The sequence below is a fragment of the Peromyscus californicus genome, unplaced genomic scaffold (assembly GCF_007827085.1).
Source record: "Peromyscus californicus insignis strain IS unplaced genomic scaffold, ASM782708v3 Scaffold_19__1_contigs__length_69161282, whole genome shotgun sequence".
Classification (NCBI taxonomy): domain Eukaryota; kingdom Metazoa; phylum Chordata; class Mammalia; order Rodentia; family Cricetidae; genus Peromyscus; species Peromyscus californicus.
In genome coordinates this window covers 7,860,146-7,885,368 of record NW_026294491.1, presented here as the reverse complement: position 1 = coordinate 7,885,368, position 25,223 = coordinate 7,860,146, and the positions used below count along the sequence as shown (strand labels likewise).

Sequence of the window (25,223 nt, the reverse complement as noted above, 5' to 3'; positions counted from 1 at the left end):
CTTATGTCAGCTTGACATAAACTAAAGTCATTTGAGAGGAGGGAGCCTCAATTAAGAAAATGCCTCCATAAGATTGGGCTGTAGGCAAGCCTGTAGGGTATTTTCTTAATTAGTGAGAGGGGAAGGCCCAGCTCACTGTGGGTGGTGCCATCCCTGGGCTGGTGGTCCTGGGTGCTGTAAGAAAGCAGGTTGAGCAAGCCATGAGGAGCAAGCCAGGAAACAGCACCCTCCACGGCCTCTGCGTCAGCTCCTGCCTCCAGGATCCTGCCCTGTTTGAGTTCCTGTCCTGACTTCCTTCAGTGAGGAACAGTGATGTGGAAGTGTAAGCCAGATGAACCATTTCTTCCTAAGTTGCTTTGTTCATGGTGTTTCATCACAGCGACAGAAACCCTAAGACAGGAGTGGACTTGTGCCCTTTGCAAGATCTCAGGGTGGAAAGGCTGTTCCAGAATGAGTCTCGGTGACATTACTCCTGAGCCATGTCAGTGGACCTGAAAGACACAGTGGTGGGAGTGTCTTGGTAGCATCTTAGGCACAACTCTGAGTTTGAGAGCCCCAGAGTGTACCTGTGCCTCCCTGACACCTGAAGCCTTACAGAGCAGGGCACAGGCTTGTGTAGCTCTGCATTTATATCCAACACGGGGACCTTTCTGCTTGTTCTCCTGGCTCTCAGCTTTGCAGTGATCATCTGAGCTGGAGGGACCTGGGGCTGCATCCAATGATGACCAGGAGGGAGGAGACATGTGGCTAGACTATTGTCTCCCTTTGATGCTAGGAGATAGTCCTGAGGATACAAAGGCATCAGGGTCCAGGCTTTCTTACAGCACCCAGGACCATCAGCCCAGGGATGGCACCACCCACAGTGAGCTGGGCCTTCCCCTCTCACTAATTAAGAAAATACCCTACAGGCTTGCCTACAGCCCAATCTTATGGAGGCATTTTCTTAATTGAGGCTCCCTCCTCTCAAATGACTTTAGTTTATGTCAAGTTGACATAAGATTATCCAACACAACACCAAAGACAGAACAGGGCCTAGCCTGTGTCCCTTGGAATCAATCATGCAAACTGCACATAGAATTGGCTTCCTCGCTGGCCTCTAGCACCCTGCAAAGGCTGCAAATACCTGCTAGAGGAAGGGTCTGTGTTGGCATAGAGACAATGGGAAGTGGAGCTCAAGACCAACTCTCTTCTCTCCAGGATGCAAGCAGGAAAGGGAAGGGCACTGAATGGTCACTGGGAAGCTTAAGACTCACACGTCAGGAGTGTGGCATCTCCGCATGGAATCTCGGGTACCTACACTCAACTGGTCCAGTTGCGATTATCCATGGCCAACCACGATCAGAAAATATTGAAGCTACTTTTGGAGGGCAAACCATATTTGCCCCACTTTAATTACAGCATATTGTCAAGACCACTCTAATTATGGCTAATGCGGTTAATCTCTTGCTGTCTTTAATTGAGAAATAACCTTATCATGGGTACATCAGAGTACGTCTGGGGGCATCTGCAGCAGCCCTGAGATGCAGGCATCCCCTAAGGGTCTGAGTGTATTCCCTCAGAGGGTTTATTTCAGAACTACCACAGAAGGCTCAACCCTGTAGTGTGAGGTGACCTCAGGAGAACAGGTGGCCTGGTGAAGCAAGAGGATGCAGGGAGAAATGAACAGAAGCACAGAACCAGGAGGGCATGCTTATGCCCGGGCCACACTCAACAATGAATAGGACCGCACACCCTCACCAGGCCACACTCACCATGCTCACTTGGCACCCTTCCTCCCATGTTGTAGGACACCGCAGGAGCCACTGGCCTGTACCTTTCTGACCTACCTATCAGGGTCTCTGTTCTGTGTCCTAGAGGTGGGCGCAAGGTGTAGGTGGAGACCTTGGCCATAGGCCACAGCTGCTCTTTAAAGATGAATTCCAGCAGATCACCTGGCTAAGAACTGAGGGAGCCCAGATCTCAAGCAGCCCACCCTCGGCCACGTGAGGCCTGCCTGACTGGCTAGCAGCTGCTTCCCAGAACCCGAGCCTAAGCCTGAAACCTCTCTCTTGCAGAAGCAGAGCCCTGAGCAGGGCACTCCCTGATGTAGCTGCCCCAATCCTGGGACATGAGGAGAAACGGGCAGTGCTGTCTTGGCTATGCCTGTGGGGTTGCGGTGGTGGCGGCCTTCATGCTCCAGTGGCTTGAGTCTCACCTGGTGCTGCTGGAGACCATGGCCACATGATCAGAGCAGAGGACACGGGTCAGGCATCGAGGGGAACACAACCTAAGGAGAGATGCCTAGAAAGTGCTGGAGAGAGCAGGCCGACTCTACAGTGAGTGGGTCCCACCATGCAGCCAATCAGAACTCCGACCAGGCAGACGCATGCATCTTCAGACAGTGCACCCCATGGATTTGACTCAGGGAGACACAAACCACTAGGAGCATTTGACACCGAATGCATGTAAAAATTTTATATAAAATATTTTATTAGCAGTCTTTATTTCTTCCAAGTATCTAACTTTGTATCGACACAATCCGCTCCTCAAGCTCCCCTGCTGGGTTCTGCTGGCCTTTCCATCACACTCTCATTTAGCTGGTGTTTGTCAACAGCCTCGATGGGTTTTCCATTGGCCTTCCGTCTCCTGTGCCACAGGCATGGATGAATTTTCTCTTTCCTCCTTGGAGTAAAGGTAATGGGGAAAGGCTCAGAGGCTGGTGTGCTACTGACACGAAGCGGGGGAAAAAAATCACAGAATAATACTATCTATCACGTGTGGGAGCAGGCCTGCGCGTGTGCACATACGAGCGTGCCCATGAGCGTACGTGCAAATTCATGTGTAGACACCCGAGCACAAGTACGTGGACACCAGTGTCTCTGACCTGAGGGGAGGGTCTAGCACCTACGGTGTGCAGCGCTCATGGGCTCACCTCCTCTCTGGAAGAACCCCTGGAGAGTTCAACTCTCTCATGACAAAGGGTAGACGAGGAAGCAGGAGAGGCTGGGGGAGGAGGCAGGATGGGATGGACAGCGGAGGGGGCTGGACAGAGGACAGCAGCACCACCCATGCACCCAGCCTTTTCTGAACCTCAGCCCGGCAGGGCCCCGCAGGCCTCCCTCTCTGACGAGGTCCCTGCAAATGCTGTCTCTGGACTTCGGTTCTTACCTCTGCTAACATGAGGAGGTGGTATAGCCTTTAACCTGATGGAATCCTTCAATTGAGGGCACTCAACTGGGGATAAAAGGAAGGCCTGGGTCCTTAGAGTCACATGGAACCCAATTGCAAGGGAAGTCTGACTTTAACATCAGTGTCAGGAAGGGTGCACACTGTCGGATACCTCCTACCATGACGGAGACAAACGGACAGAGGAAGAAAAGGGAATGCTCTAGAAATCCAGACCGCATCTCTGGAATCCAAGCTATATGTGGTGGTAAGCAGAGCCACACTCCAGGGCACCTGCGGACACTGGATGAGGGACAAGAATGTAGCATCCCCTAATATGGTTGTTAGCCCTCCTCAAGTCTGCAGAACAAGTGAGCAATGCTGTCCTGTGGGGTGACTTCTGACCCCTTGCCTGTTCTGGCCAGTATTCTTTAACAACTGCCCTCGTCACCCTGCCCGTCAGCAGCCTACCAGCTCTTGTATCATGAGCTCAGACTCCACCCAATGGAAGGACCCCATCGCACCCTCATTTACTTAGGGATGGCGATAAGCTGTTCACAGTAGCCAGGAGAAACCTGGACAGGAAAGAACTCCTCCAGAGGATGAGGCACTCTCCCAGATTTGAAACATGGCCCACTCTGCCTCTTTGACTGACAGCAGAACAGTCTCAATGGAGAAAGTCAGCCCCTGGCAGATCCTGCTGAGCATGACCCAGTACACTAACCCATACTCGCCCAGCGTGAGTCTCAGATCTGACCACCCAACTCCCATTCCTTTTAATGCACACTTTCCCCTCGGTCAGTAGGCATCCTCTCTGGATGCAATGTAATGCCTAACATCTTGAAATTAAATGAACACTTTTTTTTTTTAATGAAGACTTTTTATAAAGGCGAATCGTGTCCCTGGTTAAAAGCTGAATCTAGAAGGCAATGCCATGTTTGTATAGAACAAGCAAACCGAAAATTACATTGTAATATGCATTTCAATTGTGTTCTCTATAAAAGATCTAGGAGTGAAAAAAATAAAAAGAATCTCTAAATATTTTCAAAGCACATCCATGCGTTAAGTAAAATTCGGACCCTTATCGTTCCCTACAAGTAAGATATGAAAGCTTCAAGGCCACGACCGAGGGATCTCAGGACCTGTCAGAACATGATCTAGTGCAGTTTCTTACTGGTGTGGAAACCGGGGCTCACAGGGGTAAACGGACCTACCCATACAAATACATAGGCTTTCACAGGAGACTCCATCCCAGAGTGGTAGTGCTCCAGAAGCAAGCAGCTGCGTTTTCCTAAAGGGGACATCCATGGCACCTCCCCTTCCTATTAGCCGGCCTGCCCCTCGCCGATGCCCCACGGCCCCCCCCCTTCTTATTTCAAGGGACACACCCAATGTGTCCCCCAGGCCGGCTTCCCAGGCTCAATGGAGGTAGTTAATGTGATTCATGAAGAAAGGGGGAAAATGTTCTTTAAAAACTGACAAAGTTAATCTACGTATTTCTTGGGCAAAATGAAAGTGGCCAGAAAACTAGGAAGAAATCATCTATTTTGCTTAAAATTGAAGCACATGAAAAAGGAAGGTCCGGAAAGGGCCTGCCAGCATCTCCCTCAGCCCCGTCGGCATCCTTCTCAGGCCCTGCTGGCCCAGCGCAGCTGCTGTGGTGCTCTCCCTCGCCTGGAGCCCACGTCTGCCCATCTGTGGCTGTGTCTGTGAGTCCCACTCGGTGACTATATGGGACTCTTCTGTTTCTAAGCAAACACACCTCTCACACCCTGAATCAGTCCTCAAGAAGTACTGGAAAGATACAATCTCTCAAAATGAGTGAAATTTATCGACTTTGGCTCGGAAGGTGACTTCATCAGAAATGAACTTTAGCTCATCAGAGACGAATTTTAGAAAGATGAGACCATAAGAAATGACAGTCATCCAGCGGAGTCCCGCCATGTGTGGACTTTTCCCCACCAAGATATCCACCTCTCCGGGGGACCAACATGGCCAACACTCCTCATCCAGGAGGAGTCTGCTGAGGAAGCCTCTTGTCCCCAGCTGGATCGCAGGATGACACTCTGTGCCAGCTGGATTTTAAATCCTGCATGTAAAAAACCCCAACCGTCCTACATCTTCCTAGTTAAAGCTAGAAAAGGAAAAGAACAGTTCCAACCCGGCGGGCAGAGGTGCTGAACACTGGTCACCATCGACCTGCGACCTGCGTGGCCTCCAGGTTGGGTTGGGAGAGTCTGTGTCACCAGGAGCAGGCACACCGCTGCCTCCCAGCAGTGCCCTTGGGCACAATGTCTGCTTTGCCTCCTTGCTGGCCTGCGGGTGTTTTACCTCTCGGCCCGGATTTTGTATCTCAGGACAAAATAGGCAATGAGCCGCAGGGAGACGAAGAAAATGCCTAAGACGATGAAGTCCAGGTACAGTTTGGCATTCTCCACATCCAGCTCCCGCAGGATGGCCTCTGACTTCTGGAAGTGGCATGTCTCGGCAATGTCACAGTGCAGATCCTCCCGGTCCAAGCCATAGATGGAGAGGATGACCCCCTCGAAGCCATATCTAGGGAGAGGAGCGCCGGGTGTGAAGGGCATCCGTTGGGGAAGGTCACTCTGCTGGCTCTCCACCCTCAGGGGCCCCCTTCCCTGAACTGCTTCCTGACCTCATAGTCATCTTCCTAAGACAACTCTCTAGAACCCTCCTACCCTTGTCCCCAACCCTGTTTCTTCCAAGGCCACCAGGGAAAATGTAAAATGGAATGAACCGTGTTTTATCCATTCGGGCAATAAAAAAAAAAAAAAATATTTGGCTTCCTTCCAGTCCTGCACACCTTTTCACTGCTATGTCTAGCTATGGGTTGGATATCCTGGCAAGAACACCGGAGCATTTAAATCCAGCCCTTTTGGTCCAGTCTTGTCTTGCAGGACAAAAGCACCAATCTTCAGAAGAAAGGCGCTGGTCTCCGGTTTCCCAGGCTTGGCAAGCGCGCGGGCAGCTGAAACTCTGTACAAGGGCTTTGTGTCTGTCTTGTTCTCCTGAACAATGTAGCGGGGGCCTATGCTGACACTCCAGGAAAGCAGCACTTGTTCCCAGGGCGGACCTTCGTGATCAGGGAAAGGGCTGCAGCTGGGGGTGGGGGTGAGGACACAGGCCCAAGTCCTAAGGATGGACACTGACCGCCCAGGGAATGGCTGGCCAGTGTGCAGGGCCACTCAGCAGAGGGGTGGGATTTTGGTAGACCCTGTACCCAAAGAGCCAGAAAACACCAGTTGGAAGGCACTGGGATGTGTCAGCGAGGGCACAGTGCACCTTGTTGTGCCTTGTTTACATTTTATAATCAGGATCTCATTGTGGCATTTTTTTTTTTTTACATAAAATATGGGCACACCCTTGGAAATGCCCAGAATGTGAGGGCATGCCAAAGCATCTTCAGAATAGGAGTCTATATGCACTTGTGTGTACTGGAAGGATGAGGGACAAAACTAAGGAAAACACAAAGGCATATTCTTGGAGTCAGGATGCAGATTCAGTGGACAGCCAAGTGGTGGTTGTTCTGAGTCCCTCCTCCAACACCACTCACTCGGTTCGGGGGGCTGCCCTTCCCACCACCACTGCCCACACGTACCTGACATAGGAGATATAGGACATCCACTGTAGGTAGGCTGGGATCGTGTCAAAACTGACGAAGAATCCCGAGAAGAGCAGGACGGGGATGGCCGTCACAGGACCCACGAACGTTGCGACCTGGAAGCGAGACAGGGACATGAAGAGTACTCACTAGATGGGACAGAGGATATCCCACCCAACCCCGTGACCCTGAGGACATCCCCTGTGGTTGGAGAGGAGGAATCTCAAAGGGCTAGAGTCTCACTGGGCTGGCCAAGACCAGGATGGTGGCCGAGAATGTCCCCTGGCAGGGCCAGAAGTCAATCTCCTGAAGAGGGGCCCTGAAACCCGAGCCGAGGAAGGGGACTGAAGAAAATGAACATTATTTCCTGAGGGCAGAGGCCAACACTTTCTGGGAATGGTCTCTGAGGGGCTGTAGTGAGAATTTATAGCTGTCACCGATGCTGACAATCAGGTAGGGCCACCTCTTTAGGGTTTCCACCTAGAGGTAGAGATACTGTCACCAACCTACAGTGACACCAAATGCCAGAGCCAGGTTTCAAGGACCCCATGGGACCCACTGGAAGGCCCCTCCTCTTGAGTCTTGCTGTCCCTGAGAGTGAAGAGCAGCACCTGGCAGGCTGGTAAGCAGATGTTCCCACTGGCCAGACTCTGAGGGAAAGATTCTAGGGTGAAGGTGTGATGTGCATGTTGTGTGTGGTGTGCATTTTGTATGTACATGAGCTTGAAGGACATCCATCACCCAGTCAGATATACCCTCTGGGGTCCACAGCTCTTGGGGGAGAGGCAGAGAAGGGTCTGAGAAGGTGAGATGGGGGGGTCAACACAGGGGATAAAGCCATCTATGAAAACAGTATGGTTCTGATGTCTGGGTGGCACTGGCTGGGTATATGGGCTATACTGAGATAGGAGGTCTACATGGGGGTGACATGTTATTCTGTGGGCCTGATTTGGGACTGGTATGTCCCAGGCCGTTCTTCGGAGTGTTGTCTTCTTGTGACAACGCCATGAGGCAGATACCATGGCTGCTCCCACCTCTTAGTGAGGACTCTGGACCCTGGAGGCCAGGAAGCCATTGTTGAGGACACCGGAGATGAACTGGGAAGTATATGGCACCCAGAAGCCCTTGGAACATGGCTTGGAACCTCAAGAGCCTAAAGTAGCTTTGGCTTGTTAAGGATAGGGAGGCAACTGGAGTTGGAGATGAGACCAGGTTTCCAAGAGACAGAGAAGGGCTATATGAAGCTCAGGGTGAGGTACCCACCACTGGCGTGCCAAAGAGTGGTCCAGTGGACCTACAGGGGCCAGCAGAGAGGGATGGAGAGCTTGGCCTCTAAGACAGCTGTATAATGCCAACCAAGTAAGGCATCTCTGGTCCTTAGTCTTCCCTACCTGGAAAATGGGGTCCTGGGGTATACTTGGTACTAGATATGCTGACACTCAGAAAGCACTGTAGGGTACTCATGTCTAGGTATGTGCAGGGTGTAGGCACGGCCACTCGGCACGTCTCCTACTTCTCAGTAAGAATGCCATCCTGACCACTGGGGGCAATGTCATTTTATCTCCCCTGTGAGTGGCAGCTTTGTGAAAAGTTCTGGAAGTTCAAGACAGAATCGAGGGCATGGGGATCACTGAGCCTCAGAGGGGAGTGGTCTCCTTAGACCGAGGAGGCCGAGGGAAGCCCAGTGCTGTTCAACACCTCCTTGGCTGTACCTGCAGAGATGTGGAGGCAGCTCCAATCAGCAGGCCCAAGGACTGGGCCACCAGGGAGGTCATGGTGCCAAGGGCAGCGAACAGCACGAAGCGAACAGCGTCTGACGGCTGTGACGTCATCCAGTACACGATGCTGCAGTAGGCCACGGGAAACATGATCTGAAAGGACAGAGCCGGCGTCCCTGGGTGCTCCGCTTGTCCCGCCAGCGGACAGTGGCAGACCCCACAGATCCCACCAAATTCTGCTTTGCCTCTCGGCAGAACACTAGTGGAAACCAGTCCTACCCAGCTCTGTGGGTGTGGAGAATTCCGGTCCCCCAGTGCCAGTCACTAGTGGCTCACATACCTGGAAGGGGACATCAGCCATGGTCTTGGCCAGGTAGTAGGCCTTCAGGCTGTACCAGTAGTTCAGGTGCTCTCGGAGGAAGACACTCATCTCGAGGGGAACTAGGAGATGAAGGTAGAAGAGAATGGTAGGGTGGGCACAGCCAAAGAGTCAGATGTGCATATGAATGGCCTTGGGCTGAGTCCTAGCGGTTCTGACCTATGTCACAGTGTGGGCCAACACTCCAGTACTCAGACTTTAAACAAAAGATGGAACCAGATTCATTGGTTTGGAAAAAGAAAATCACTAGCCATTTTTCTAATCTCAAGAGTTATGCAGTGGGCTGAATGAGAAATGTCCCACATGGGCTCATGTATGTGAACACTTGGTCCCCAGTTGGTGGTGCTGTTTGGGGAGGTTATGGAATTTTTAGGAGACGGAGCCTTGCTGGAGGAAGTGCATCACTGGAGGGTGGGATTTAAGGATTTATAGCCTCAACCTACTTCCTGTTTTTGCTCCCTGCTTCATGTGGCCAGATGCCGTGCCTTCCCCGCCATTATGGATGCTGGCTCTGGAACTGTACACCCAAATCAAGGCTTTCTTCCTTCATTTGCTTTTGGTTGTGATATTTTTATCACAGTGGCAAAAAAGAAACTGATTCAAGTGGTCACATGAAGATCCAGAGTGGACCATGTCCCTGAGAACACCAAGTGTCCCCGTGGTGGCTAGCAGGACCGTTCTGACCAGCCCTATCCCTGCTGGGTTCATCAGATCTGTAACCCTTAGCTTTCTGCTTTTGTACCTAGCAGCCCAGAGTGGCCACAGCTGGCCACCCTCGGCTGCCTGAATAGCTGAACTCCACTGGTCAGGTGGGGACAGCCAGCAAGCCCGATCTGAGGGTCTCTTGAGGAGCAAACTTTGGGGAATTTCTCTCCATTGCCTTCCACCGTGCCCAGCTGCCTTTCATTGAAATTTGATCATTTGTACTAAACACGGTATTTTCATGAGTATGTGTGAGTGTGAGTATATGCCATATGTGGGCAAGGACCCACAGAGACCAGAGGCATTGGATCCCCTGGAGATAAAGTTTATAGGTGGTTGTGAGTCATTCGACATAGGTGATAGGAATCAAGTCCTGGTCCTATGAAAGGGCAGGCAGTATGTGCTCCTAACCACTCAGCCATCTCCTTAACTCATTATACAATATCTTCTTATCCAATAGCAAATACAAGACAACATGTTTTGTCAACATACAAAGGTTGAGTTTGAAGCATCAAGGCACTGTATGCCACAGAAGTCATGCCTGGTCAAGACAAGGCCCCAGCCCCCACGCCTCGGTAGGCATCCCAGCAAGAAGGGAAGGGACACTCACAAGTCAGGACCGTGGGCATGAGGGCTGCAAACATGAGGAAGAGCATGGAGAAGAAGAGGAAGCCGGAGTTGCTCAGGACCTTCTTGGCTTCGTTCCCGATCCCCAGGTACAGCAGGCCAATGAGCAGGCCGATCCCGATGTGCGAGGTGATTCGCAGGTGGGTCAGGACCTAAGGGCAGGCACAGCTCTCATCCAGGGCACAGGCGTGAGCGAACAAGCCCAAGACCACTGGAGGCATCGGTTGTGACTCCCATGACGGCAGATCATATGAGCCACCTTCCCTTTCCTTCAGGGAAATAATCATAGGTGCACACGCACACACGTCCGCATGTACACCCACCCCCGCCCCCCACCATGTCAAGTCATGTACCACAGAAACAGATCACTATGCTTTGTTGCTTTTCCTCAAAGCTGGCAAACAAGGCTGGTCTCCCTCCAGAGGAGACAAAGCCATGGTGGGGATGACTCTGCTGGAGCCTCTCATCCTGAGCTGTGGCTTGGGCTGCGATAAGCATGGGCCCATGCCTGGTAAGTTACAGATATCCCAGATCAGGGCCCTGAGGCTACACTGGACTTCAGCCTCCCCAGGCAGGCTGCCTCGTGCCCACTGGACAGGTGGTACAAGCAAACTTGCGTCATCCCCTGCCTCCCTCTCTGCATGATCCCAATCCTCTGCCTTTCCTCTAGCACTTCTATGCATGCCCATATTGGGGTTATCCTTTGTTTGGGGTTTGGAGTAAGAAGATAGATGGGGGCCACGCCCACCTCGACCCACAGCACATACATGACACCAGCAAGACACACACTGGGTCTTGTGGACACAGGTACCTTGGGGCCTTTTGTTAACTGCAGCGCAACAGTGAGAGCTGACTGATACAAACTGAGGAACAGCAACCTCAAAGTGTGTTTGGGGTGCGTGTGTGAGGAAACAGACCTATCGAGGACATGCTTACCGAGTCCCGCATGATGCTGAGGAAGGTCCTCTTGAAGAGGATGCAGAATTGGGTGAGGCAGCTGGCCGAGAAGCTGTGGCAGCCTTCCATGGAGGCCGAGTCCTGAGGACACACAGCGAAGGGGGTGAGTGAGCCTCCTGCCCATCCTCCTTATTCAGGAAGAACCCTGCAGGACCCGTCTCCAGACCACTCCCATCCCTTCACCTGCTTTACCTCCTCAGCAGGCCGGTGCCAAAGAAATGGGTTCACGTCTGTGTCGCCCCCGAGATCCCTCTTATAGTCAGAGTCACACATGCCCTCCCGCACGGCTCTCACCAGGCGGCTGTTCTGATCACCATACTCGCCTGACGCCACTTCCATGACTGCAGGAGACACAGAAAAGGTGACGTGAGACAGGGACTCCTGGGAAGAAGCACGGCAGTGCTGATGGGAACCGAGGGTCTCGGTCACTTAGTGCTAGCAAGGTCTATACGGTAATGAGAGTGCTTTACAATGAGTTATGGTGGTTCCTGAGAGCCACGGCAGTGGGTTGCTGATTAACTAATCTTTGTTCACAACCCCCCCGCCCCAGTAAGCCATGCATGGTGTCAGGAGACCAGAAATGCAAACACACAAATGTGCATCATGCTGTCGGCTCACCCAGGATGCAAGGAACTCATGCATCTATGCCATGACCATGGGTACAGCGTACACTGAATGCCTGCTCTGGACCAGCATGGGCTAGAGTGTGAGGAAGCTGGGCTCCTTGCTCATGTGCTAATAAAAGGGGCAATGAATGGTCCATGGGGAAGGACTGCCCACAGCCCACAGGGTCCACTGCTCTGAGGCTGGGGACCATGGGCCACACCCCTCACCTCCAAGCAAGCAGCTTCTCCCCTGGTTTTCCTTACTTGCTTCCTCTGTCCATCCTGGACCCCGTCAACGTTCCCTCTGCCTAGACTACTTCTGTGGCTGCTGACTGGTCCCCACTCACCCCATGGTAACGACAGCTTGTTGCTGTCTAGAGACCTCTGTGACCGGTTCCTTCCTCCACCACCTCCCCACATAGCACAGCCCTCATCTCTAGACCCTGCTGCTGATGTCCAAAGACCCCTCCTCTCCTGGATCCTGCAGCAAACTAGCAACTCCTTTTCTAAGTGGCATAATAGGCTGAAGCCAGGACACATCGGGCCCCTCCGGAAAAGCGTCACTTGCGACACCAAGTAAGTCCCCAGCACTGCCGGTCCATCTCTGGACTCCGTGGGGGTATTCACACTACTTCTAAGTGCTGCAGGTCCCGCCTTTCCTTCAGAGGCCCGTCGGAGGAGAGAAACCCCTGGGAAAGGGCCTCCTCAAATCACCAGACACCTGCCATCTTCCCACGACCCATGGCATCCTCCCTCCTGCTTGTCCTCTCTGGCTTCCACTCCCTTCCCCTGCTCAGCAGGACTGCCTGCCTGCTCTCCTCTCCTACTCTCTCGGGAGGGAATAAGCCAGCTACAAACAAGATCTTTCTCTTGGCTTTTAAATATGCCCAGTTCTTCCCTTTACGCAGCATTTTGCCTCACCTGTCTCCTCCTGTCTTCCTCCCCCACCTTGTAGCAGTATGCTTCTTGGGGGTGAGGAACATTCCCAGGATCAAGGACCCCTGAACACAATTTGGGAAATGACATATGGAGCCCTGGGAGCTGAGTGGCCAGATGTTTGAAAGAAATACAGCTGTGGGAGAAAAGCCACACAGGAGGGTTGTCCAGCTGGGGTCTCTGAGTGGCCCTGAGAAGCAAGGTGCTTACAGAGAAGTAGTCATGGATGTAGCGTTGGTCCTAAGTCTAGTGGCCAGCGTCCCCATAGAGGGGATGCCTAAGAGGCAGAGGGCGAGGCCAAGCGAAGACAGGGCAGAGCCTGGTCACTGGACAAGTCCTCCTGGGAGAGAGGCCTGCCTGAGGTTCTCACAGGTACCACCACAGGACGGCCCCGTCCCATTGGTGAGACACGGCAGTAACTCCAGACTCAGGCATCAGACCTCAGTGGAACACACAAGACTGGGAGAGATTCCCTTTCCTTCCAGCTGGGTGGGCTCTACTCACCAAAGTCAGCAGGGTTGTGGTAGGTAGGGCAGTTCAGACCCAAATCCCTCAAATATGGCACGAGATTCGAGACCTTCCCCCGGTATACACACTGTCCTTGACTTAGGACATAAAGCTGAGGGGGAGGAAGAGAGAAAGGCATCATTCGCAGCCTCCCCCTGTGTAAATCAATGGAGGCTCTCACTTCGTCAATCATCCGTCAGCCAGTCTGCCCATTGGCCAGCCAGCTTGTCAGTCAACCGGTCAGCAAGTTATTCAACCAGTCAGTCAGTCAACCAGCTAGTTAACCAGCCAGTCAGCTAATTACCCTGAAAACCGGTAGAAAGAATAAGGATCCAGGATCTAATTTTCCCAGGCTACCTCAGTCCCATGAGAGATCTTGGGATGGAATCTGGGATGGAGACTGAGGTCAAGTACATGGACAAGGGTGGGGCCCATGGACCTACCTGGTCAAAGAGCTCAAAGAGCTTGGCGCTGGGCTGGTGGATGGTGCAGACGATGGACCGGCCGCCCTGGGCCAGCCCTTTCATCAGGGACACCACCTGGAAGCAGGAGGCGCTGTCCAGGCCACTGTAAGTCAAAGACACCACGAGATGCTGAGCACGTGAGGGACAAGCCTAGTGCCCCGGGTCTTGGGGGGGGAACTGGGCAGTCTCTGCTGAGGGAGGGCATGTCGTAGGACCTGTGGCTGCACCCCAAGGTCATGCTCTTCTCAGCCTGGGTCACTGTTCAAGGGTGGCGGCACTTTGGTGGGAGCTGTGTGCGCTGTATGTCACCCCTGGCAAGAACGCGGAAGCCCAGCAGATTCCCGAAGGACTGGTGGTGGAATGGGGGAGGGGATTCCCCACCTGCCTTGGCAAGAGATATCAGAACTGTCTGGGTAAATACTGGGCTCCAAACTAAGCAGTGAGGCCTGGCAGTCAGTCGTCGCAATCCCACACCCTTTGGCCCACTTGGGGGCTGTTAGAGGGAGTGGGCTGGGCTGTGGCTGGGCTCCTTCTGAGGTTTTATTGACTATATTGATGCCTTTGGTGCGGAGGCGGCATCTTGAGGCGTGCAGGGTTTAGCCAGGATCTGGCACTCCTGGGTGAATTCTCCTCTCTCCTGCTTGCACACTCCCAACCCGTCTTGTTTCTACTACGGAGCTCCCAACAAGGGGAAGAGAGTCACAGTGGGGACCCCTGAGCACTCGCTGTGCCCCAGGGCAGGGAGCCTGTGAGAGGCAATTTGCAGGGTTCTTGCAGCTGTCTTTTGGGCTCTCCTAATTACCATCCACTGTGGCCCAGGCACTCAGCGGGGCTGAGGTGGAGGTGAACCCTCCCTGGGATGCTGGAGAAGGCTCTCAAGTTCAGTGGGCATCCACGAGATGAGCACACAGTGGGGAGGAGATGACCAAGTCTGGATAAAGTCAGTCAGGACAAACCCCGTGCGGCCAGCCTACTCTGTTGGGAATGCCCAAATACAACATGCTTGGAAGAAAGGTGGGCTGACTAACTAGTGACCAGTGTGCTCTGGAGTCAGGACTGGAGACCAGCATCTCCCCAGATGTAAGCAGCTGTGTCCAGGACAGAAGTCAGGAATCCCATGGTCACACAAAGGCAGTGAGCCACTCAAAATGGAAGCGGGTACTTAAAACACAACACAGCAGGCCCCTTCCTCAGAACACGCCACCACACTAGCCTTCAGGGTACTATACCACCGGTGACTCGGGAACAAGCGGGAGAGGGACACTATGGGGGGCTGTTTCCAAACTCCAACCATCTCTCCACATTCAGTACCCCACGATCCACGCACACACAAGCCTCTGAGCCAGTGGCCTTGTCCTGCCATCCCACAGATGGGGCAGTGTCTTGTAGCTCCTCCAAGGCCATACCAAGATGGCAGGGCTGCCGCTAAGAACCCCAGAACAGACTCTAGAAGGGACTCTTGCCTGTCCTTCCCTGGTCACCAGTGCAGACACCAGACACAGGCTTACCTGGTGGGCTCATCGAAGAACATGACAGGAGGGTTGTTGACCAGCTCCAGTGCGATGGCCAGCCGCTTCCGCTGGCCCCCCGAGAGGCTCCCCGTCCGTGTATTGGCACAGGGCAGCAAGCCCAATGCCGTCAGGATCTCCTTGACCTGTGGGCAACAAAACCACATCTCTATTAGGAAACACCCTTCCAACCTCATGGCTATAAGGAACACATGCTGAGCTCTGTGGGATACCCTGCCCTGCTGGGCACCACCTCACTAGTCCATACACAGATGTCTACACTGCTGGGCTGTCCCAGGCCATCCCAAGTGAGTGGCAGGTGCTGTCTCTAAACCTGTGGTCCTGACTGGAGAGACAGGCAGAATTGTCGAGAGGCAAGAAGTAGCATTGGGAGTTCAAGTCAGGGGTTGGAGTCTTTACTCAGCCTCCGGCTGGTGACTCAATGTCATCCTTTACTTCTAAGCCGAGCCTAACATCTGGTGTAAAAAAAAAAATGTCCTATAAATATCTGATCAATGGATAGATTAATAAACACAAAAGTGGATGGATGATCGGGTCACTGACCATCAAATGCAGTTAACGACGGCAAAGTGCCCTGTTGGAACACTTGGCACACAGTAAGTACCCCCCAACAGTTATCACCCATGTTTCTCGTCTCACATGGAGCACGTGAGCAAATTCCCTCCAAGCTCCCTAACACACCCCCCCCCCCCCCGAACTAGTCCTGTCAGGAGGCCACTTGAGACTGTGAGCAGGTGAGTGGCTCAAGGCAGCAAACGGATCTGTGTTGTAAGTGACACAGTGGCCACCCTGTGCTCAGGGCCCTGGGAGGAAGGCTGGGAATAGAGACAGGCAGTTAGTTGTGTGCAGGGTCCTCTGCTTGTCCCGGGACGGTGACCTAGTGTTGTCTCCGGGAACAAAGAGGTCAGCAGGCTCTGGGGAAGTAGAGGCTCATCCATTTGCCACATCCCTGCCAGGCTTCTCTCCAGGGGGTTCAGTGATTCCCTCCAGAGTTTGCCCAGAGGCAGGACAGCTCTGAAGCATCCAGTCCCTGGTGGCCACAGCAGAAGGACCTTGGCCAGTGGCTTCTCGGGGGAGATGAGGTCATCCAAGAGGGGGAGAACTCATAAAGAAGAAAAATTTCCACTCTGGACTTCTGAATTATTTATGCGTGGCCAGGACAGACTGAAACTCGGGTGGCGGAACCACCTGGAGCGGGTGCAGTGTGGGGCTAGGGACCCGGGATCAAGTCCTGTTCTGCCTCTTCTTGCCGATGCCTTCAACCCGGCACTGCTGTCTCCTGGAATGCCATGCCTCCGAGAGATGGATGTCAGCCTGGGAACAGCTTCCGTGTGGCTGTCCGGGAAGGACCAGAGAGGCAGCACCACAGTGGACCGGCCTTTCTTGTTGGCATTTTTGCCTCTTGCCACAATGTCTGCTGGTCTTCCAACACAAGGCTTCCAGGCTCTTGCAGACAGCTGGCTGAGCCGGCAGCGTGGCTGGGGTCATTTCCTCTGTGGGGACATTCCATACACTAAGCGCACCCCCTTTTCTTCACTGTCATGGAAGGGAAGTGGAAATAGAGGCCACCAGCTGGTGGCTGTCCTTCTGACCACATGACCATACCACCATCAGGCCTGGCCCATTCTCTCCAGCCTTTTCTCAGAAGTAATACTATCCAGGTTGGTTTTGGTTTAAAAGTAGTCAGAAAGAAAAAAAAAAAAAACCAACAACAGGGTCATTTTTTAAAAATATGTTTCCCTAAATAAGCAAACAAAAAACAAAGCAAAACATCCCCATGGTCACTTGTAATTCAAGTCCTCCTGGGACCTCACTGTCTAGGGATGGTCTCAGCAGCCCGAGACTGGCCCATGGCAACCTCCCTCTCGAGGAAGCAGCTGTACCAGAGAGCTCCTCAGAGCCAAGGTGCCTTTTCTGGGAAACAAGGGAGTCTGTGAACAACATACTCCATGATGTACTAGAACACTCCATTCCATTGTTCTTCCACGTGCTATACACGGCATTCACCGAGGTACTGCCGGGGCTGCTGGGAAATGAGTCAGGGGAGCCTCCCACTGCAAATCTGTCCTTGAAATGTCTGTTACTGGCTCTTGGAAGAGGCACATTTCTTGGACCAGGATGATGGAGGCTGTGTACATGTAAGAGTCCTGTCAGTCCGAGGCCTCGCTATAACTTTTCCCAGAAGGCTCCAGGCTTCTCCAAAGGATGCAGCAGCAGAACGGGCTCCTGAGGCCTGACCAGCACCCAGAAGAGGGACCGGCAGGTAGACTCTGGCAGTACCAAACAGCATCACAGGGAAAGATGGCACTGGAGGCCAAGTGCCTGCCTCACTGTGGTCATCCGCTCAGAAGCCTGAGTCATATGACGTCTACATAGGGCAAGGCTGGCCACAGAGCCACAGCTGTGGAGAAATAGCCCTGCCTCCATCTCTCCATCCTGCATTCACATTGATTTTAGGGGCTTCAAGACTTGAGCCTGAGTGGCTGGTGGATGGGAGTGACCAAGGATGGGAGGTGGTCCAGGAACAACCACAGTCATCTGATCAGTCGCCAGGAGCCACAAGGATGCTCCCAAGGAAAGAGCTCCACCTGGACTCGCTTCTGGCTTCTGCCAATCCCACCGCTGTTCCAGCCGGTGGCCTTCCTTCTCAGCAGCGGAAGTTGGGATGCAGGGGCAGGGAGTGCTGGGGCAGGCTCAGATAAAGGATGGAGGACCCTGTCCGTTGGTGCAAGTCATCTCAGGCTCAGCTTGGCACACCGTGTTCTGACGCTTGGTTTCCTCTCTTTCCTTTCTAGAGCTTTCTTTCGTCATCCCAATAGTTGCTTGACTTGAGTCAGCTCAGGCTGCCATGACAGAGTATCCCAAACTGTGGGCATAGACACTGGAAATGCCACCTCGGGGTCTGACAGCTGGTTGGTCAAGCTCAAGGCATGGTGGCGCTGGTTCTTCCCCGCTCCTCCTGACTCCTTCCTCCCGGGCTTGCAGATGGTGTTTTCTCCCTGGAGTATGCTTGTATGCTGACCTCCTCTTCTTGTAAGGACACAGTGAGATTGGATCAGAGCCATCCCAATGACCTCTGAGTTATCTTAATCATTTCTGCAAACAGCCTGTTAATTCTGAAGTACTGGGGTTAGAATTTCAGCACATCCTCGTGTGTGTGTGTGTGTGTGTGTGTGTGTGTGTGTGTGTGTGTGTGTGTGTGTGTGTCTGTGTGTGTGTGTTTGTGTGTGTATGTGTGTGTGTGTGTGTGTGTGTGTGTGTGTGGTGTCAGCTCCTGAGCTGTCTCTTCTTGTGTTCTTCTCAGGGACAGTGGAGGTGTGGGGGATGGGTGGTGGTGTCCCTCTAAGTCACATTATTCAGAAAAGACTGGCAACTACAGAGGCTCTGGAGCTCGCCCTCACGACAAGGTCACAAGCCCCATTCTGCTGCCCACATGTCGTCCCTGAACTTTCCACATCGTCTCTGTGTCGGGTACAAATGGTCAGTTTCCTCCCCTCAATCTCAGAATAAGAGAATTCCGCAGGAAACGTTTTCGGTAGTTCCAGTGAGCTGTTTTCGCTTCAGAAGTAAGTTCTTTCTCTCTGCACTGCCCACCCTACCACCACGCTAGAGAATCCCAAGACTGTGAGGGTCTTGTGAGAAAGGGGAAGAGGAACCCCCACGCTGTCCGGAGCTGCTTTTCCACAGCCGGCCTTAAATCTACATTCTAGGCAGTAAAAGGAGGAAGCATGTGAACAGAATTATAAAAAAAAACAAAAAACCAAACACTTCCTTACGTAAGTATTTAATGATGTCCAACTAAATGATGTATCTCACATCATGCTATCGATGTCCCTGGCAACTCCCTGGCATCTGCACTACCCCCATTTCCTGGCCTTGGAACGTGCCAGGAGGTAGAGATAACATCATGTAAGGGGGAGGGGCTTCTGCTACATTCATCTACGGAGTATCCCAGGAACGCTAGCACCAGAAAGGAGGAGGATGGCTGAGCTTCTCTAGGGTAGCCTGTGAACAAGGTTGATCTGCATGACCTCCTGGGGCTCCTGGTGGGTCCTGCTTGCTTTCTTCCCCGTTCCTTAAGGGTTCAGGGAGCCAGGAAAACTGGTAAAGGGGAGGAGAAGAGTCTCAGATAGGCTGGGAATGTTTTTATCTTCTTTTTGAAAAGCTGCTTAATAACACATAAGAGTTCAATTTCTCCTTGCAAAGGTATGTGGGTGGAGGGGGTTATTTTTAAACCAATGACTAAACCATCTCCATTGTCAGCATTTCACAAAAATTTATTTTAATCTAAAACGTATTAAACACCCAAGGGGGTGGAGCCCTTGGCCAGGCCCTGAGGCTGGCATCTTCTGGCCATAGGGGGCGGGGCTAAGGCTGCATACTGCTGGATTTACACGTCAATCTAGCCCCAGAACCATCTCTCCTGGACTCCAGCCATTGCACCAAGCCACACACTTTCTGATGCCCCCATCTCCCACATACACACCCAAGGAGAGGCAAAGAACATCGACAGAGAAAAATCTAGAAGAGAGGAATAGGTAGGTCCTCCCCGCCGGTCTCCACATGTGCTCCCATCACACTCTGGACCACATGTGACTTGGAGCATCATACTCACCATCTCCCGTCTGCCTTCATCCTTCTCCTGCAGCTTCAGATGTGCAGACACCTGTAGGCAATAAGGGCAACAGTGAGGTGGCTTCTGGAAGGAGGCGTCTCATGGGATCCGAGCCAGGTCCAGGGGTCAAACCATGGTTCAAAGCCACACCATGGTGCAAAGACACACCACGGTCCAGGACCCCATTAACTTTTTAAGCTGCTTGATGGAATCACAAGACCCAAGAGAGATGAGCATCCCACTCCTGGGAGAGCTCTGTGGGTCTGCTAGGCTTCTTGGTATCTTCGGTGTCCCCATGAGATGTCTCTGTTCCAGCACAGAGACAAGGAAACCCTAGGCAGCGGGGTTTGAAGACAGTCTGGGAGGGGACCAGTAGAGCATTCAGGACCTCCACAAATCAAGTGATAAACCATTGCTGACTTGAAGTTGCCACTTTGGGAGGATCTGCATATAGTAGGTGTGGGATGGCGGGATGAACTTCCTGGTTGTTTTACTCAGATCCTGTTTACCAGTATAGAATGGGGTCCCCAGCCTTGCCTGGTGAAACCCCGAGACAGAATCACCTAACCCAGGTTCAGCCCTGTTTCAGTTATATCAGACTCTGTGTTCTTGGGCACATCTGGGCCTCAGTTTCTTCACCAGCACAAAAATAAGCTTAAAATCTACCTCATTAATTGGTGAAGTTGCTGAAGGGGTCAGATCAGAGACTGAGAGGCAAGAGAGGGGACTGAGGAGGAGGTCTCAGGCTTCAGAGTGGGTCAAGGGTGGGCCTACATCACCTCTACAAGGCCAGCTGCCTGTCTTGTGACACTAAGTGTCACCACGACCTGTCAGGATGGACATGAGGGCGCGCGCGCGTGCGCGCACACACACACACACACACACACACACACACACACACACACACACACAAGCACATAAAAATGTACAATTGCTGTAGGTCAGTAGCCAATGGCCAGGAAGTAGGATCCATGGAAGACAGGATCTCGAGGGGTAGAAAGTTTAAAGAGAAACATCCTCAAAGGTGCTGTGAACGCCCCCGACTGGGGATCTAACTGTATGTGATTCTGAAAATGGATGTATTTCACAGCAAGACCTAGAGGAGTCACAATCACCACAGAGGAGAAATCGGTGGAGCTGGAGAGTCCAGAGATGGTTCTCACACCGGCAACCACACGGTCCACCAGGGACTCACCAAGAGCTACAATCAGGCCACCCAACACACAGAGGGCCACTTGGGACTCACAGAGCAGGCAAGCACATGAAGGCTGAGACTTGAGGCGAGGGAAACCTTCTCAGTAGGTTGCCCACCTTGGTCTGGGTGTAAACCCTTCTGCATCCTCTTAGCCCGCTAAGGCCCCACTGGAAGCCAGGTAGGCAGGCAGATCTCCCTAAAGTGACTATTCATGGGCTGGGTGGTGGTGTCCCCTTACCAGGGCAGAAGAGCTAAAGTAACCATTACTGCCGGGCTCTCTCCTTCTGTTTCCCTACAAAGCAGGTCGAGGGGCAGATCCCAGATCTGAAATCGTAACCCACTTTCCTTTATTGAGCTAAGACTCCTTTGAAATCACACAATGTGCTGTGTGGTGGCCACTGTCTGGGCTTTGCCCATTCCAAGTCATGAATGTGAGGGCAAGACCTCTCCATGTAAGGCCACCAATATGAACATCTCATCTGCTAAGTGACGTGCAGAGTCTCTGACAATGTCCTCTTCAGGACCAGGGGAGGCACAACCCGACAGAGACTCCAGGCAGTGTCACCGAGAAAGCAGAGAAACGGTGTCAGCTAGGCACAATGTGCCATCACAAGCAGAGGCTACCAACCAGAGCTGAGCGTTGGTTTGTAAATTACCCTTTAATGAGAGACAGTCTAGAGGCTTCTCCTACCCACAATGAGATCACGTGGGCTGTCACTGACTGTGGGGTAGGCCTCTATAAAAAAAAAAAAAAAATGATCGCAGAAGCCCAGAGTTCTTGCATTGGTGGGGACACCGTGCAAAGAACACAGCCTGGCTGTTCTGGAAACCTAGGATACTGGCATCATCTGGACACTTGCATGGCCCCAGAGGGAAAGGTATTTTTAAACTCCTCCTGGACTTACGCACTGGAGTCTCCTGTGAAGATACGGTGAGCAGATATAGTAGGAGTGGAAAGAACCATGCAGACCCAGAAGGACAACACGGATGAGCCTCGAGGTCAAGGTTCGACCCCGCCTTCCTGTGCTACTCATTCCCTATTCCGGCAACAGACAGGAATAGTCTCATAGACGAGGAAGCCATGGCCAAGGCACTAACACTACATCACGGAGGGAGGTAGAGTTCGGTGGTGAAGCTCGGAGACCCTGGAGCTGCTTCAGAGTTCCCACATGGTGCCGGAAAGCCTGCAGCCCCGACTCACGGCTTAACTCCCAGAGGCTCCTTACAGACGGCATAGCCTAGACCCTGTGGGTGCCCAGCAATGGCTGACTCTGTCTTTCACCTGGCATATGGGTGAGTCTGAGGAAGCTCTCAGAGAACTAGCAATCCGCCAAAGACAGAACTCTTCAAGGACAGTGATGGAGGCTATGGCTGCTAGGTTATATGATCTAGACATAGGCTAGAGGCATCGGGAAAGAGGGGGCCTCAATTGAGAAAACAGCCCTATCAGATTGGCTTGTGGGCAAGCTCCACCCCTGGGCTGGTGGTCCTGGGTTCTATAAGAAAGCAGTCTGAGCAAGCCATGAGGAGTAAGACTGTAAGCAGCACCCCTCCATGGCCTCTGCATCAGCTCCTGCTTCCAGGTTCCTGCCCCACCCTAGATGATGGACTACAATTATAAGCTGACATAAACTGCCCCCCCACCATGCTTTTGGTCATGGCATTTTATTAGAACAATAGAAACCCTAATTAAGCAGAAGGAAAGTTGGGGAAATAGGAAGGCGGTTTCCATGAAAACAGTCATTCAACTTAGTGATTAATAATCTCAGAAACTTGATTGTGACTTTGCCAAAGGAGAGCCATTAAAATTCCTAGTCTCCGGGATTATGTTCCACACAGCTGTGTAAGCAGCCAGCCTGGGGAGGCCGCTCTGAGAGAGGGAGTGAACCCCGTATGTGGCCAGGAGCAGCAAGTCTGCGCTGTGCCGAAGGCAGGGGTGGCTCACCATCATGGCCTCCTGAACGGTGAGGTGAGGCAGCAGCATGTCATCCTGCATGATGTAGCAAGAGACCTTCCGGAAGCAGCGCAAGTCCCGGGGCATGCCATTGATGAGGACTGCCCCCTTCATGCCTGTCTCCCTGCAAAGACAAGGAGAGGTGGCTGGTTATCAGCCAGATCCTTCGGTATCCCATCTTCGGGTGGCTCGGAGAAGCAGTGCCAGGAAATGAGAAGGCCTCCCTGTGGAAGCCCTCCAGCTTCCACAAACCAAGCTGCTTCAGCTGCCATGCTTTTTCCCATGACTGTGCCCTCCGAGACTGTGAGCCAAACAGACCCTTGCTCCCTCAAGTTGCTTCTGCAACAGGGATTTGGCCACAGGAACAGGAAAGTAAGCGACACGTTCTAGGTAGATACTGAAGCCACACAGAGTTTTGTACATTATATGGACCATGACTTTTCTATGCCACGTGTATTAAAGCTTAATTTATAAATGAAGCATGGCAAGAAATTAATAATAACAACTAATAAAACAATTATAATGTGTCATAATAAAATTGTCAACATTTTCATCTTTGTGCTTTGGGGACATGATTAAGAAAAACAAGGGTCCCTTGAACAAAATCCCACATCTCTCCAGCCAATCTCATAGCCTAGACAGTTAACAGGCATAGAGTGTGGCTACACTGATCCATGTCCTAGATGGGACAAAAGTGGCATCAGATTTGTTTTAAAAAGATGTATGCAAGTAAAGTATGAATTGTTTAGAATGGAATTTGAATTCTTTTGGTCCATGGTTAACTATGGATTATTGTTGCTGCCACTCCTTGCTCTGTGAGAACAGAAGAACAAGATTTCAGAAGACCATTCTTAAGCACTTCAAAAGCTTCCATTTTAGAATCATTCACAGATGAATGATTTTGGTGTGACCTTGGCAAGGGTGATCCCTAATGTCCTGAACAACCATACAGACTACAGGCCTTGGACATGGCAGCTCCTCATTCTTTCCTGTCACGCCTTGTCGAACTGTCCAGTATGCCTCCCTACTGGCTCTCTGTCTTCCGATTATTGCTCTTCCAGATCTTGACCTTGGTACATTTTCCTGTCCAGAGGGTAAACTGAGGGAGGAGCTAATTAGGAAGCTGCCTTGTCCCCCCGCCCTGTGCTCTCTTCTTCATGGCCTGTGCAGCCACCAGCAGGTGCAGGCTTTCGGCACTGTCTTCTCTGCCCTGTTTCCCTCCTGGATTCTCAAGCTCTGGACACACACAACATGCACCGTACACACACACGGAGGCACATATGCACACATGTGCTCTGTTTCTCAGGATCCCATGTGAACAGAGCTTCTGGTAGCAAATGCTGTACATGACAGAATGCTCCTTGTGACGACTTACCCTGAAGTGGCTCCACCCCTCACACAGCTTTCTCCGCTGGCATCTGCTCACCTGTATCCCGCCAGAATGTTCATGAGCGTGGATTTCCCAGCTCCAGAAGGACCCATGATGGCCACCAGCTCTCCACTGTTGAATTTCCCAGAGATCCCTTTCAAAAGGGTCTTGTATCCTGCAAAATGCAGATTGGATTCATTTTTCTAGTTGTTGCATGCTTTGTTAGGCCTCAGTCCTGAACTGCTTGGCTGAAGCCAAAGGCAGGGTCTCCCACAGTGCAGTATGAAAGACTTAGGGTGGCGTTCTAGGCCAGAAGCAGACCTTGTGTCTGTTTTACACTACTGTCTGCTTCCCAGAATGACCTCACACCGTATATCCACGATTACAGCACATGCATATTGCTTAGGGTTTGTAGAGCACTTGCCCAAGTGCCATCTAAGTTTAGGAAGATCCACCATTCCTGTCTCAAAAGGAGGACAGGTGGACAGAGCCCACTCAACACTGGACCAATGGCCATTTTCTCAGCCCGATGTGGTGCACAGGTGCCTGTACGGACAGGCAATTATCTCAGCATTTCATCTGCGAGCTTTTTACTTACCCCTTCTAGGCTTACACAAACATAAGTAATTTGTATACAATTCACAAGCAATTGCTTTATGATTAAATAATATAATCAATGCATTGTTAATTCCTCTATGAATGATTGAAAGGGCTTATTGTCACAGAGTCACATCAAATATCTAGGGAATGTCTGCCAAGTGTCTTCTGCCAGGATCTTTAGAAAAGGGGGGGAAGCGGGGGGGGGGGGTACACATCCGAAACGAAGTCAGAACACTGCAGTTTTCAAGTAGATGGTGGAAATGTGCTATAAATGATAAATGGAAGCCATTGGTTCGGAGA

The 25,223-nt window shown here is 52.1% G+C and overlaps 1 protein-coding gene across 1 annotated transcript in view; it reads right to left on the bottom strand.

Moving 5' to 3' along the window:
- Nucleotides 1–2,447: 2,447 nt before the first annotated feature.
- Nucleotides 2,448–25,223, bottom strand: part of Abcg1 (ATP binding cassette subfamily G member 1) — a 57,503-nt gene continuing 34,727 nt past the window's right edge. Inside the window, exons 3-15 of the mRNA XM_052744494.1 lie at nucleotides 24,381–24,498; nucleotides 22,946–23,078; nucleotides 19,806–19,856; nucleotides 15,170–15,315; nucleotides 13,641–13,764; nucleotides 13,195–13,309; nucleotides 11,342–11,490; nucleotides 11,129–11,230; nucleotides 10,176–10,344; nucleotides 8,825–8,925; nucleotides 8,479–8,637; nucleotides 6,764–6,882; nucleotides 2,448–5,700 (exon numbers count right to left, since the gene is read on the bottom strand). Of these exons, the coding sequence (XP_052600454.1) occupies nucleotides 5,472–5,700; nucleotides 6,764–6,882; nucleotides 8,479–8,637; nucleotides 8,825–8,925; nucleotides 10,176–10,344; nucleotides 11,129–11,230; nucleotides 11,342–11,490; nucleotides 13,195–13,309; nucleotides 13,641–13,764; nucleotides 15,170–15,315; nucleotides 19,806–19,856; nucleotides 22,946–23,078; nucleotides 24,381–24,498 (1,715 nt within the window). The 3' untranslated portion in view covers nucleotides 2,448–5,471. The remainder of the gene's footprint in view (nucleotides 5,701–6,763; nucleotides 6,883–8,478; nucleotides 8,638–8,824; nucleotides 8,926–10,175; nucleotides 10,345–11,128; nucleotides 11,231–11,341; nucleotides 11,491–13,194; nucleotides 13,310–13,640; nucleotides 13,765–15,169; nucleotides 15,316–19,805; nucleotides 19,857–22,945; nucleotides 23,079–24,380; nucleotides 24,499–25,223) is intronic.